General features: G+C 41.5%; 1 protein-coding gene across 8 annotated transcripts in view; it reads right to left on the bottom strand.

The window, feature by feature from the left end:
- Positions 1-13,619, bottom strand: part of Ano4 (anoctamin 4) — a 251,949-nt gene that overhangs the window by 155,404 nt on the left and 82,926 nt on the right. For all 8 annotated transcript variants that reach the window (XM_026784526.1, XM_026784525.1, XM_026784523.1 and 5 more), the window contains exon 2: positions 5,153-5,347. In XM_026784526.1, the coding sequence (XP_026640327.1) occupies positions 5,153-5,207 (55 nt within the window). In that variant the 5' untranslated portion in view covers positions 5,208-5,347. The remainder of the gene's footprint in view (positions 1-5,152; positions 5,348-13,619) is intronic.

Below are 13,619 nucleotides of genomic sequence, written 5' to 3'. Positions count from 1 at the left end.
TTGATCCACCCTTTGTTACAGAACAGGGCCACTGATCACAGAAGGTCAACTATGTGTCGAGATGTCTTTCCCATACTATAGGACTATAAGAGATCCTTGTGAATTATAATTTTTTTCTTTTCTTTTCTTTTTTGAGACGGGGTTTCTCTATGTAGCTCTAACTGTCCTGATATTCACTCTGTAGACTAGGCTGGCCTCAGACTCAAAGATCAGGCTGCCCCTCTCTGCCTCCCGAGTGCTGGTCCTTGTGAATTCTTCAGTGGTCTTGGCCTCCAATCTATGGTATTCTCTTTTCTTCGTGCTCTGGTACAGTTCTTGTTTGCCATTACCAGTGACAGCAGCCTACTCTACAATATTACTACCACAGTTTGCTTCCCAGAGAACCCTTGTTTGATATTCCATATCATCTTTGTTATACTTGCTTGTCCCTCTGGGAACTCTGAAGAACTGATCCTACTAGCCATTCTCCACTGTTACTCTCTGGATATCTTCACTCCCTTTTTATCAAGTCTAAATCACTGCACGCACTATCTTCCTTCCATGTCCTCCGTGTCTTCAGTCTTCTCCGCTTGCCTTAGCAACATTGTGGTCCTTGTCCAAGGACTCTCTCATCTAATTCTATCTATGCATTTGCACAGTTAAATAAGGTTAAAGAGAAATACAGTCATCATAGTTAGCCCTTCATTTCATGACTGTGAGTCTCACTGCCCGGTACTGTAGGGTGGCAAGCAAACTCCCCTTGTTTGGAGTGTTATCTTCCTTATTCCTCAGCTCCACCGTCTTCTCGATTATGAGCCTGCTTCTTTACAATCAGATAAAACTGACACCATGAGAAAAGAGCTTCATCACACCAGAACTCCAGCTACAATCCGAATTTCCCTTTCCACTTGTATGTCAGCACGGATACCACCCTTGACCCTACTGCACTGTTAGCCCTCACCTCTAACACGAAACCTCTCCCTTCTTTTGATGATTATCCACTCTAGATGTGAGATTCTGGAAAGAAACTCTCTCTTGCCTCATTTCTCCCATTGTTTCCCTGGTTCTTTCGTTTCTTTCATTCCATCAGTCACCTGTTTTCATAGCGTTTAATTTGCATTCTCTCACTTTCTTTTAAACCCACTTCAGACAGGGTTTCATCACCGGCTTCACTCAACTGCTCGTATCCAGCTCCTCATAGAGGTCTCCTAAATCAGTGGCCAGTTCTCAGTGCTCGAGTTGCTTGACTTTCAGCATTTCACCTAGATAATCACTCCCCTCTTCTTGATAATTAATTTCCAATTAGTTTCCGCTATTGCTGTCATCTATTCTTTCCTGGCCTTCATTAGTGATTTATGTCCCTAACTGCTGATTAACAGTGCTCACTTCACAGCCCCGGAACCCATCCCCCTTTTCACCTACATCATCTGTCGGTATCCAAAGCAGAATGGTTCCAAGAACTATGCCCGATTCGGTTACATAAAAAAAGTGCAGGTCTTACACATAACTCATGCGCTGTCCTGTAAGCTTTAAATCATTTTTACATTACTTTAATACGTAATGTGATGTGAATGCTAGGTGGATAGTTGTTACGGTGTATTGTTGAGAGAACGATGACAAGAATAAAATACGCATGTTTAGGACAGATTTACCTTCATATAATAGTTTTGACCCATATTTTGTTAAAACCAAGAGTGTGGAATGGGAGGATCAAGTGTAGAGGGGCAGGGGAGAAAGGGCGCAAAGGAAGGAACACAGCGAGAGAAAGCTAAAATTAAGGGGCATTCGAGGGCAGTATGGAAGCCTAATACTTTAGGAGCTTCCTAAAATAAATACATAGTATAAAGGTTATCTAAATGGAATCACCAAATTATGGAAGAGACAGAACCCAGACTGGCTATCTCTTGTCATCGAATGGAGCTTCCAGTACCAAAATTAGGTTACATCTACTTGAGTTGTTGGCCAAAGGGGCCCCACAAGAACCCCCAAACAACCCAGGCTGCTGCCAAGACTACAGCTTGCTCTCTGAAAACTGACAGCAAGGCCTCATCTCTGAGGACAACTCCTACACAACTCATTGAACATGGACACATCACACTAGTGGCTACACAGAGCCTTCACCCTTGTACCAAGGACACCCCTACAATGTCCTTGGTACAGGAAAACAGTTTGTATGATATCAAGAGAGAAATGTAAACACCAAACCAGCCACAGACCCTTTATCCACAATGATCTACCACTAGTAAGATATGCTAGAGCAATATCTTAGCTCAGGGACTTAGGGTAAAACCAAATAATACTGGTCTAAAGTAAGAAAGAAAAATATAGTGATATAATGACCCCTAATGATACTCTGCTCTGCACACAGGACTGTGTTCAGGAACCAACAGAGAGAGATGCTTCTTCCCATAGCAGATGGAAAGAGATTCAGAGACCCACAGCTAGGCGTACACAGAGTGAGAGATCTTGGAACACTCAGCCCTAAATGGGATGTTACCATCAAATCCCTCCCCTTGGAGTTCAGGGAGCCCCATGGAAAAAGAGGCAGAAAAAGCATAAGAGCCAGGAGAAGGGCACGAAGGACACCAGAGAACAAGGTTCTGTAAATCAATGTGAGCAAAGCTCCTATGACCTTACAGAGACGGAGGCAGCATGCCCAGGGCCTGCACAGGTCATCACCAGGCTCTGTATTTCCTTCACGGCTTCCACCTTAGTGTTTTTAATGGAATTCCTGAGTGTGCAAATGAATGGGTCTGTGGCTTTTGTGCCTTTTCTTGGCCACTTTTCTTTCTGTTGGTTTTGTCTGGTTCAACTTTGACATGGTAGTTTTTATTTTACCTTATATTTTGTTATTTTTTTAAAAAAAAATGAATGAATTAATGATGAAAACCTAGTCACTGTGATAAAGGCCATCAACTGACCTATCATTTATAGCTGTTAGGAGAGGGAAAATCAGTTTTCTCCAATGGAGTGACAATGGGTGTTATCAGCTATTCCAGGGCAGGCCTCATGTTTAGGAGTAGTTGACCAAAATATATGGATTCCACAAATGTGTTTGTGTGTGTGTGTGTGTGTGTGTGTTCTTTTATTTGGTTACAATTTGATATTCTCTTTTGTTATTTTGGGGTGTGGTTTTATTGTTGATTTCTTGGTTTGAGGACATTTTGTTGTCGTGTTGGGATTTTGTTTGTTTTTAGTTGAGTGGCTAGGGAGGACGAGAGGACCTGGAAGGACTTGGAGGAGAGGAATAATATGATCAAAATATATTTCAATTTAAAATTGTTTTACATAATAAAAAAATTGAAAAAAGAAAGAAACCAAAAAATAAGAATGCGGAGCTTGATGATTTAAAAGACCAAACTGTATTTCTTTCTTGGTCATCTCTTTCTATCTCCTGTCTTTAAATTCAACATTTACCCTATTCATAAAACTGACTTATCAGGTTTAAATCTCATTCCCAGATTAAACTCCAGGGATATTTCTCTTACCATTCAAAAGACCTCGGTAGTTCTAATGTTGTCTCATGCACAATGAGAACCCCACCATTCCATTTTTCTCCTCAAGCAGAGGAAGTCCAAAGCCTTCCCCATTTCAGTTGATTCTATGCCTGTTTTCTCAAGCTGAAACCTTTGGGTTTCCTCTCTAGTTCCAGGCTCTCTCTGATTACATATCCAATCCACTGGAAAAAGTCTTTGGACCCACTTGAAAACAGCAACAACTCACATCTGTCCCCTTTCTCTTGAGATGGTCAGGAAAGGTAAACCCCATGATCAGAAACTGAGGTACTCCTTTCTTGTCTTACCGGACATGTTAGAACAGTAGGCAAGAGAAAGGGAAAGCTGCTAAAGATGGAGAAGCCAGGAAAGCTAAAGGCTGATCACGAAGAACCACCGCAGAGGAGGGAGGGGCTAGAAACTGGATCAGATTAGCTCAAAAGTGACTGAGAATTGTGAAAGCAGAGCAACCAAGGCACAGTTTCTTTCCAACCTTTAGCTTAGAAGGAGGAAAAGTGCTAAACAAGACACAACGGTACAGTGTCAAATGGCGATGATTAGAACTGGCGAAGCAGGAGTCTTGACATACATCCGAGGGAACAGCCAGCAGGATATGAGGGGTACCGAGAAGAACAAGAGCAAAGTACTCTTCCAATTGCTACTCCAGAGAGGGGGAGGTGGCCAAGGCTGACAGACACAGGCACAGGCTTGTCAAAGACAGCGGGAGGAGCTTGTCCTTGGAAAACAGAACCAAAGAGAAAGAGGGAATAAGAGGATCCTAATTATGCAAACTCAGCAGTCTGGGGGCTTCTTGGAGGGGTGAGGAAACAAAGCCACCAGTTCAAAGGAAGAGAAGTTTGTGACTCCATAACAGCTAGAGGCTTGGCTCCCATGGTGGCCACCATCAATAGGACAGAACAGAGAAAAAACAGAAACTGGTAATACCTATTCTAAATAACTTCTGAATTATCTTTCAACTGATTGCAACATTGCCTTGCTCAGTGGTATTTCCAGAACAATGTCTAACAAGAGCAAGAACTCAACTTGTATCTGTTGAATTGATACATGAACGAATACTTAAACCAGCCTTCTTCCAAACAAGCACATGAAACCTTTTAGTGGAAAACACAGCTGGCTTAGCAAATTTAGGAAATCAGAAATGTTTCGTAGAACCTTGAAATTGAATATAATGTCTCACTCAGGGAGATGCCAGCAAGCCAGATAACTTACTCATATTCAGAGTGGACACTTTCAGACAAGGCTTCCCTGGGTTCTCTTAGAGCAGGTGATTAGGACAATGGCTAACTCTGTTCAGTTCTCTAGGGTTTTCTGATGTGAGTAAGAGTTTATCATTCTGATTTCACTTAGATTTGAATGGCATAGGTGGAATGTATCCTGAAGATTCTCTGTCACCTCCCCCCTTCTCTCTCTGTCTCTCTCTCTGTGTCTCTCTCTTTCTCTCTCTCTGTGTTTCTCTCTCTCTCTGTCTCTCTCTCTCCCCCCTATTAGTTCTGGTGACACTTGCCACTGACTGGAGTAAAGAGAAGTAGAAAAATAAGACTCCTTTTCAAAACATAAAGCAGCCGGAGGGAGGCATAGCACAGGATACTAACAGGACAATGAAGATGCATGGATGTTGTTGATGGAGGGTGTCCCTGGTGAACTCGTCCATTCATTACCTGCATGGAAAACTTTGTTTTTTCCATTAGAGATTCCAGAAAAGCTGGCTTCCATTTTTATTGACCTTCTGCCAGATGGGAGTGAGGAACGCCTGACCACAGGCAGGCGACGATGTGACCCTGGGCGGCTTGCCACACTTCGCCGTTGATGGATTTGCAAGCGCTTTTCAGCCCCATGAATAGATAAACTTAAACCTGCAATGAGAAATAGCGCCATTAGCTGAAGAGGTCAGTCTGGGAATGGCTAAAACACAGATTTATGTCCTGGCGTGAACTCTAGAGAAAAACAGCAACTATTCCTAATGTTTGTGAGTCACATCAGAATTGTGGGGTTTTTTTTTTCACATTATTTACTGGACCATGCTTAGTTCAAATGGGGACATCTCATCTATCATACAGTCATATATTACACTTAAAAAATTCCTTCTAATCCTAGGAACATATGGGCATATTTGCATATTTTGTTGAGCTGCTGGATATCTGGGGTGTCGGTGACAAGAAACATTCCTCACGGACTCACAGAGAGGCCAGGACTGGTGATTGAACAGCCTGAAAAATCAAGAATTCCAGCTCCAAAACTAGTTTTTAAAAACACCCATGGTTTACCTTTGGCGGTGGGTAAAATAGCAAGTTATTATTCAGAATATTGTTGAAGGCAAAGAAGCAAACATTTATCCTGTCCTTCCGGTCCCAACCATATTTCAAGGCAGCCAAACAGTTAATAAGAGCAGCCAGATGGGCCCACGGCGCAGTTTTGTGTTCCTATGGCATTGAGTTCCTCTTCCTGGCAGTGTTTGCTGGACAGTCTATGGGTTAGGGCTTGTCTTCTATTTTATAATGAGGACAATCCCCCCTTTTCCTCCCATCCAAGGGAAGGTAGGGATCTCAGTGAGAGCTAACAAACTTCTGTCAATGGGTGCTAGACATTTGCCTCCCTATGAATTGCTTAGGGTGAGTTTGTCCCCAAGATTTAGTTTCCAAACCCATGATACTATGAGTCTGAGTATTGGTCTTTGAAGTTTCGCCCAAGTTGGGACTAGCTCCCTGGCCCCTTGGGAGACAGGCTGGTAGGTTTTTTTTTCTGTCAGTCAAAGTCCATGGACACATGGGAATCTTTTATTCCCACGTGTCCCTCTCTTGGCCATAACTGGCACGCGGGTTTCAGCCCATCTGTCACTCTTCCCCTTCACTCTCCCCGCCATATCATCCTAAGTTCCACATTATCAGAGCACAGCCTGGATGAGTCCGGATCCAAAGGACTCCAGAAGAATCCGGACAAACTGGTAGAGGGCAGAAAACAGGGATCTGGGAGAGATTTTCAGTCAACATTAGACAGCATCTGGGGGTTCAGGCTGAAAATACTAGATAAGCCACTTTCTGCTTATTATATTTTTATGGGTGACTGCTGGGGCTGAGAAAACAGGATTATGGTCCAGCATGGCGCTCCTAGGTGTTACGTAATACGCCTCGAAGAAGAAGTATAAAGTGACATAAACAAAAATAAAAATTACACTGTGGATACATAATGGCATAGGTACTTGAAACTGCTGAATCTTGGGCTTTAAAAATGTAATAATGTAGCTCATGGGGAGAACGTTAAAAATAGATGCTCTGCGAGAAGTTTCGACAGAGCATGGCCACGAGGAAGGGAAATATGCCATAGTGGAATTTTGGAAGAATCTCCAATGCTGAAAAAACCCATCCCCAATCCTCCTACAAATTACGAGTCTTCAGAGTGCCAAACAAGGGCTTGGGACATTAAATCTCTCCTCCTACAAGGGCCAAGTTCATGGGCATAAGAGAGTAATGTAAATAAACATCTAATTCAAGAAGAACAAATGTGCCGCAAACATTAGAAAATGTTGAAAAGTATAGAAGATTGCAAGGTCCTATCTTAGAAATGAATCACCGTCCAATAATTACATCATCTAATTCGCTCTTAGTTATTTTAGAAAAACAATGACACTGACTAACAATTAGACGTCAGCCATTCTTCTAGACCAGTGGTCCTCAACCTAGGGATATCAGCCCCTCTGGGTTAAATGATCCTTTCACAGGGGGCTCATATCAGATAGCCTGTTGATCAGATATTTATATGATTCATAAGAGTAGCAAAATTACAGTAGTGAAGTAGCAATAAACCATTTTATGGTTGGTAATCAGCACAACTGTATTAAAAAGTCATGGCATTAGAAGGTTGAGAATCCCTGCTCTAGACATTGATTTTTATCCCATTAATCTTCACTACAAATGTAGCATACACACACACACACACAGAAAGAGATATGAGAGAGAGAGAGAGAGAGAGAGAGAGAGAGAGAGAGAGAGAGAGAGAGAGCGCTGTATTTTACAGATAGGAAACCTGAGCTCAAGAAGTTACTTGTCCAAGATTCCACAGAGAAATCCTGTTCTTCTCAGTTATGCTCTGTAAAGGGACAGACTGAATACCAATACAAAGACTGACCATCTTAAGCATGCAGCGGTCTTGAGAACTTGAGGTCTACTTTGGAGGAGACAGGAAAGCATAAAATTCTGACCTTCTAGAATCCTCTCCTGGTTTTCTTCCCCCGACTCATGCCACCATGATGCTCAAATGCTCTCCTAGTCCTTGACCATCATTCAGACACCTTGATGGTGAGAACCAGTTGGTCCTGTCCCTTCTCCTGAAGCCTTTCAATTCCTCTGGTCATTCCAGTTAGCATCACAGTCTTTGCTTTTTTATCGGGCCCTTTATCATGCAACCTCCTTAAACTCTGGTTCATCCAGCAAGGGCTCCTTTCTCCAAGTAGACCAAATCTCTGCCGGCAAGCAACATGCCTTTCACTGGATTCATTCTTTCCTGGGCTCTGAATAAAATACTTTCAGTATAACAGACGCGAGATGTCGACGCCCCCTTCCAGCCTCTTCTCTTCTGCACATTGTCGTCTACATGAAGCAATCACTCCATGGTCCCAGATGACACAGTCAAAAGCTAGTCGATGAAATGACTAATTTCTAATTGAGCACTTTCTGTTTCATTATACCACATTATACCACCACTATTTTTCCCACACTCCTGTGGTCTATAACTTGGCTATCTCCCTCAGCTCCAACAGAAACCTTTATCCTATCAGATTGGAAGTTAAGGTCCCAAAGAGGAATGCTTTCTACTCTTTCTTAGAAAACATCTATGATAATTTTTAGGGGATATCTGCATAATCCCGATAATCTCCGCTATTAAAACCTGTAACAGAATCCCATATGCAGAGACTCTCTCCAAAGAATAGCTATAAACCCAAGAACTTGGGTCTGGACATGTATTGATTAGGCCTGCCATGGTGGGTAGTGCCCTATGGTCTGATTTGGGGTGCTCATCTCTGAGCATCCTTAGTAACGTGTGAGATGCCCAGCTCATTGGATGCACTCCGTATCTCCGCACCTCTCTGTGTCCAGCTCCCACAGTCCTCCTGCTTTGCTCTAGCTTCTAAACCTCAAGCTTCCTTCTCCTCCGCGATCTATATATATATAGAGAGGAGGACTACTGGTTTTGTTGTTGTTGTATTAATCTCATATCCAGATGCATGGCTGAAGGTGTTTATCAGGTGTAGGAGTTCCCTGGTGGAATTTTTAGGGACTCTTACGTATACTATCCTATCATCTACAAATAAAGGTACTTTGACTTCTTCCTTTTCCCTTAATCTCCTTTTCTTAATTGCTCTAGCTAGAATTCTAATTGAATACATACAGAGAGAATGGACAGTATTCTCTTTGTCCTGACTTTAGTAGAATTGCTTTGAGTTTATCTCCATTTGATGTTGGCTGTTGGCTTGCTTTATGTTTAGGCATGTCCCTTGTAACCCTGATCTCTCTAAGACCTGAAGAGATGTTGGATATTGTTAATGGCCTTTTTAGCATCTAATGAGGTGATCCTGTGTGCTTTTTCTTTCAGTTTGTTTATATGGTGGATCTTTGGGATGAAGCCTACTTGGTCATGGTGGATGATCTTTTTGGTGTATTCTTGGATTCAGTTTTCTGGTATTTTATTGAGCAGTTTTGAATCTATGTTCATAAGAGAAGCTGGTCTGCAATTCCCTTTCTTTGTTGAGTCTTAGTGTGGTTTGGGTATCAGTGTGACCATAGCCTCATAAGATGAATATTTCTTCTGTGACTATTTTATGGAATAATTTGAAAAGTATTGGTATTAGCTCTTCTCTGAAAGTCTGGAAGAATTCTATGTTACAAACCATCTGGCCCTGAACTTTTTTTGGTTGGGAGACTTTTAATGACTGCTTCTATTTCGTCAGGGGTTATTTGTCTATTTAAGTGTTTGTGTGATTTTGATTTAACTTTGATAAGTGTTATCTATCAAATCATTGAGAACCCCGTGCATCTACAGGAACACAGTAAGTGCTTCATATATTGGTTTAAAAGTGGGGGGCCTCAGATTTCCTTTGAGTTCCCCATATCTTTTCATTACTTAAAAATACACTAAACTGTGAGGTTTTATTTCCATTAATAAAATCAAATTCTTAGGCGGTCCCTCCTTCTGGCCCATCTCCAAGGGCCATTATTCCGGGCTGAGCTCGGGTGGGAGGGTGTCTGAGGCAGTGATTTGCTTTCATCTAAATGTCACGCCCGTGATTCAGATGAGCTGTAGCTCTGTCCGTGTAGCAGCTACGTGTGACCTCACCCTCCTTGTCCTTTCCTGGGTAAATTACTGTTCTAAACACTCTATTTGGAGTGTCACCACCCATGAGCAAAACACAGGATTGACTTATTCCTAATTTTAAAAGATAACAATCTGCAGAGTAGGGCTGTTTATTTTTAGTTTTCTCCCTAACTAGCAAGTGAAGAGGATTAAGTCCAGCACTTCGCTTCTCCCAAACACGGATCAACATTGAGGTGAAAATGTTTTGTTTCCTCTTAGGTCTGGGTTGACTTTTCCCAACATCCTGGACTTTTCTAAAAACGTCTCTCCTTTGGCTCCAAGGATACTTTACATGAGGTTTATAAAACACGCTGGGACCCCCTGTGATGTTGGGGAGGAAAAAGGTCAAATACAGAGGTGTGTACTTAGAGAAGAGAACAGCTCGTGTGACCTTAACTTCTTTAGGCATGTTCCCATGGAGGGGACAAATTAGTGTCCCTCCATGAGGTGAACTCAGGTGGACCTAGGGCAAACGTGTTCCACAGAGCTTGGATCTCCATTCAAATTGTGTGTTAACTAGAATGGATGCCTTCTACGGAGGTTCTGAGGCCTAAAGCATCTAGGTTTCTCTAGGGACCTGGAAACTGGGCGTTTTGTGATGGCATCAGCAATAGCACACAGACCCAGCAGTATCAACATATAAAAACCAGGAAGAACTTTCTTGCCAAGATGCAGTTGTTGTTGTTGTTGTTGTTATGGTTTTTGATTTTTTAAATTTTACTTTTAAATTTTGTTTTGGGGGACAAAGGCAGAGGACTGAAGAGAGGAGACTGGGAGATGAGTGGATTGGGATGCATGACGTGAAATCCATGAACGTATCAATAAAGACTTAAGAATCAATAAATCAATGAAAAGCTAAAAAAAAAAATCAAAGAATCAATAAAGTGTTAAAAATGTGGGTAAATGTATTTCAATAAATTTAATTATATATACTCAAGTATATATGTACACACACACATATATATGTCTATTAATATTATTTGGCCATTAAAAAGAAGGAGCCAGGTGGTGGCAGTGCACACCTTTAATTTCAGCCCTCAGGAGGCAGAGGCAGGTGGATCTCTGTGAGTTCAAGGGCAGCCTGGTCTATAAGAGCTAGTTCCAGGACAGACTCCAAAGCTACGGAGAAATTCTGCCTCAAAAAAAAAAAAAAAAAAAACAAAAAAAAACCCAAAAACCCAAAAGGAAAGAAAAACGAAAAAAGAAGGAAATTATTGCTGGCAAGACATGAAGCAACATAAATTGTCATTTATCACTGGTGGGAACACAATGTGTTAAAGTGACTTTGGAAGACATTTTGGCAGTTCTCACAAAATGAAACATAATCATATCACATGGTCTAACAACCATGCCCCTGTATTTACTCAAATTAGTTGAAAAGTTTTTATATACACAAAAACTCAGAAATAAATTACAGCAACGAGGCTCCCAATTGCTAAGCCGTGAAAGGAACCAGGATGTCTGTCCTTTGGTGTTGGAAAATGGAAAAAATAAAAGAAAGAAAAAAAACCTATAGTACCTCTAGACGATGCAATATTATTCAATTATTTTCTTTTTTTTTTTAAATCAACTATCAATCTATGAAAAGAGATGCATGTGCCTTAGATGCACAGCTACATGAAAGGAACTAATCAGAAAAGTCCAAATGTTATATGGTTTTAGCACAAAATGATCTCCTGGCAAGTGAAAATGATGAAGACAGCAAGCAGATGGGTGTCTGCCAAGGGGTGGGGGGAGGAGAGACAAATGGGCAGAGGACAGGAACCTAGGAGGGCTCTGAAGCTCTTCTGTGAAATAGCACTGTGCTGGCCAAGGAAGGCGCAACCCTGAGGGAGCCTTATAGAAAATATGGCCTCGAATTGATCAAGTTCCCATGTAGCTTCAAAGGGTCAGAAACCTGCCAACATTCACTCAGTCTTGCTGAGCACTTGCAACAGCCCTAAAAATCAGTTAATTTTTAAAATGCTGTTATTGAGGAGATGACAAAGGTCCTCCCAGATACTGTTACTTCATGACGGACAATTAGACAATTCGATAATAGTTCAAGAATTGCCAATTAAGAATATTTCCATCTGCAAGTATTAATTCTAATTACTCTCAAATTAACACTAAACATTATTTCTTGTTACTTGAAAACAGAATCCTGTCCCTTCTAAGATATATTATCTTATCTCAAGAAAATTGTCAGGTATATTTAAGATTTATATTTAAAGATGTTTCAATAAGAAGTACTTGTAGCATTGGGAGAGTAAATCTATAATGATTATTCTAATCATCGTGATACTGGAAACTAGACACAGATCTGTTCATAAATAAATAATTGAAGGCATTATGGTATGCCCATACATTGGAATGCTGTAGAGCAAACAAGATAAAAAACAAACAGCAAACAAAACAAATACATAAGAAAGGAAAAGAGGCCAATTCTTTCATTGTTCTTTCCATCATTTGCTCATGGGTCATTGACTGCCTTTGTGTTTTGGACGCTGATTGATAAGGACACATATCTATAAAGTGTGATGGTTAACAGCAGAGCATCCTCACGGTGTTTATTCCCCCACATCAGGTCCCGTTGTCCTCATCTGTAAAGTGATGGCTTAGTGAGGGTCCCTGATCCTGATCCCTTGGTTGCCACCCCCCCCTCAGTTCCTCCTGTCCCAGCACTTCTTAGATCTTTTGTGCTTCTATGAGCCCTCTTCGAAGTCCACTCCTGACCGTGGCTCCTTGTCCATTACCCCTGCTTTCCCTATCATTTGCCGCACCTCTGGAGGCATAGGCGTATCTTTCATTATCCACAGGAGAGTGGTTCCACAACTCCTTCCCACTCCGCCACCTCCAGGATACCAAAATATGCTGACACCAAAGGCCTTGATATAAAACGGCGTGCTAACCTATGCAATCTTTCTATGTACCTTAAATCATCTTTAGGTTATTTATAGTACCTCACGCAATATAAATAGTTATTAAATGTTGGGCAATAATGACAAAAGAATGTGCTCAGTAAAAAAATGTCATTTTCTTAAGAAATATTTTGGCCTGTGCTGGCTGGAACTATAGACGTAGAACCTATGGCTCTGAGGGTGTTGTTGATAACTTGCAAAGTCTCCCCAATGCTTCTAGGCCCTTGCCTGTTTGATGGCTTCCAACATTCCTTCACTCAGCAACCCCTTTGCAACATGAAGAAATCTTTTTAATTAAAATATATCTGTCTGTTGGGATTTTGTTTCCTGGTTGAACCTTGACTTCGAGAATGTTAAAAGTCCATGCCTTTCAAATCCCTAATGGTTTCAATATCTTACAAAACCAAAGCGGTCACCGAAAACTCCCTTAGGAAGTTCTCAAACCCTTGGGATCTGTATCTTTGTCCTGCTTATTTTTATTCTTTTTGTTCACTGCTCCAAATGCCAGTCTAGATGCTGGATCTTTCTTTTCTCCTTGCTCTACAGGAGTCAATTCATCCCATCTCTGTATTCTCACTCAGGGTCACATAAAGAGGAGAGAGCGGCTTCGTGTCACCTCGGGGAACGTAGGGAGGTTTTTCTGTGTTCTGTGGACTGAGGACAACACACCTCTCTCTCCAAAGCACTGTTGATAGCTAGAAACTATATATGTAGATACCATAACTGTAATAACCACTCTACTCATGCTGCTTTATCTGCAATTAGTCCACTTAGTAGGGGAATAGTCAAATATGTTAAATCCAACACTTAGATGTTGCGCACTATAGAGCAAACACACTGGTACAATGAACACTCAAGGTAGGAAAATGGACCAAGTCTT

Source organism: Microtus ochrogaster, chromosome 24, assembly GCF_000317375.1.
Source record: "Microtus ochrogaster isolate Prairie Vole_2 chromosome 24, MicOch1.0, whole genome shotgun sequence".
Lineage (NCBI taxonomy): Eukaryota > Metazoa > Chordata > Mammalia > Rodentia > Cricetidae > Microtus > Microtus ochrogaster.
This window is presented reverse-complemented; position numbering and strand designations above follow the sequence as displayed.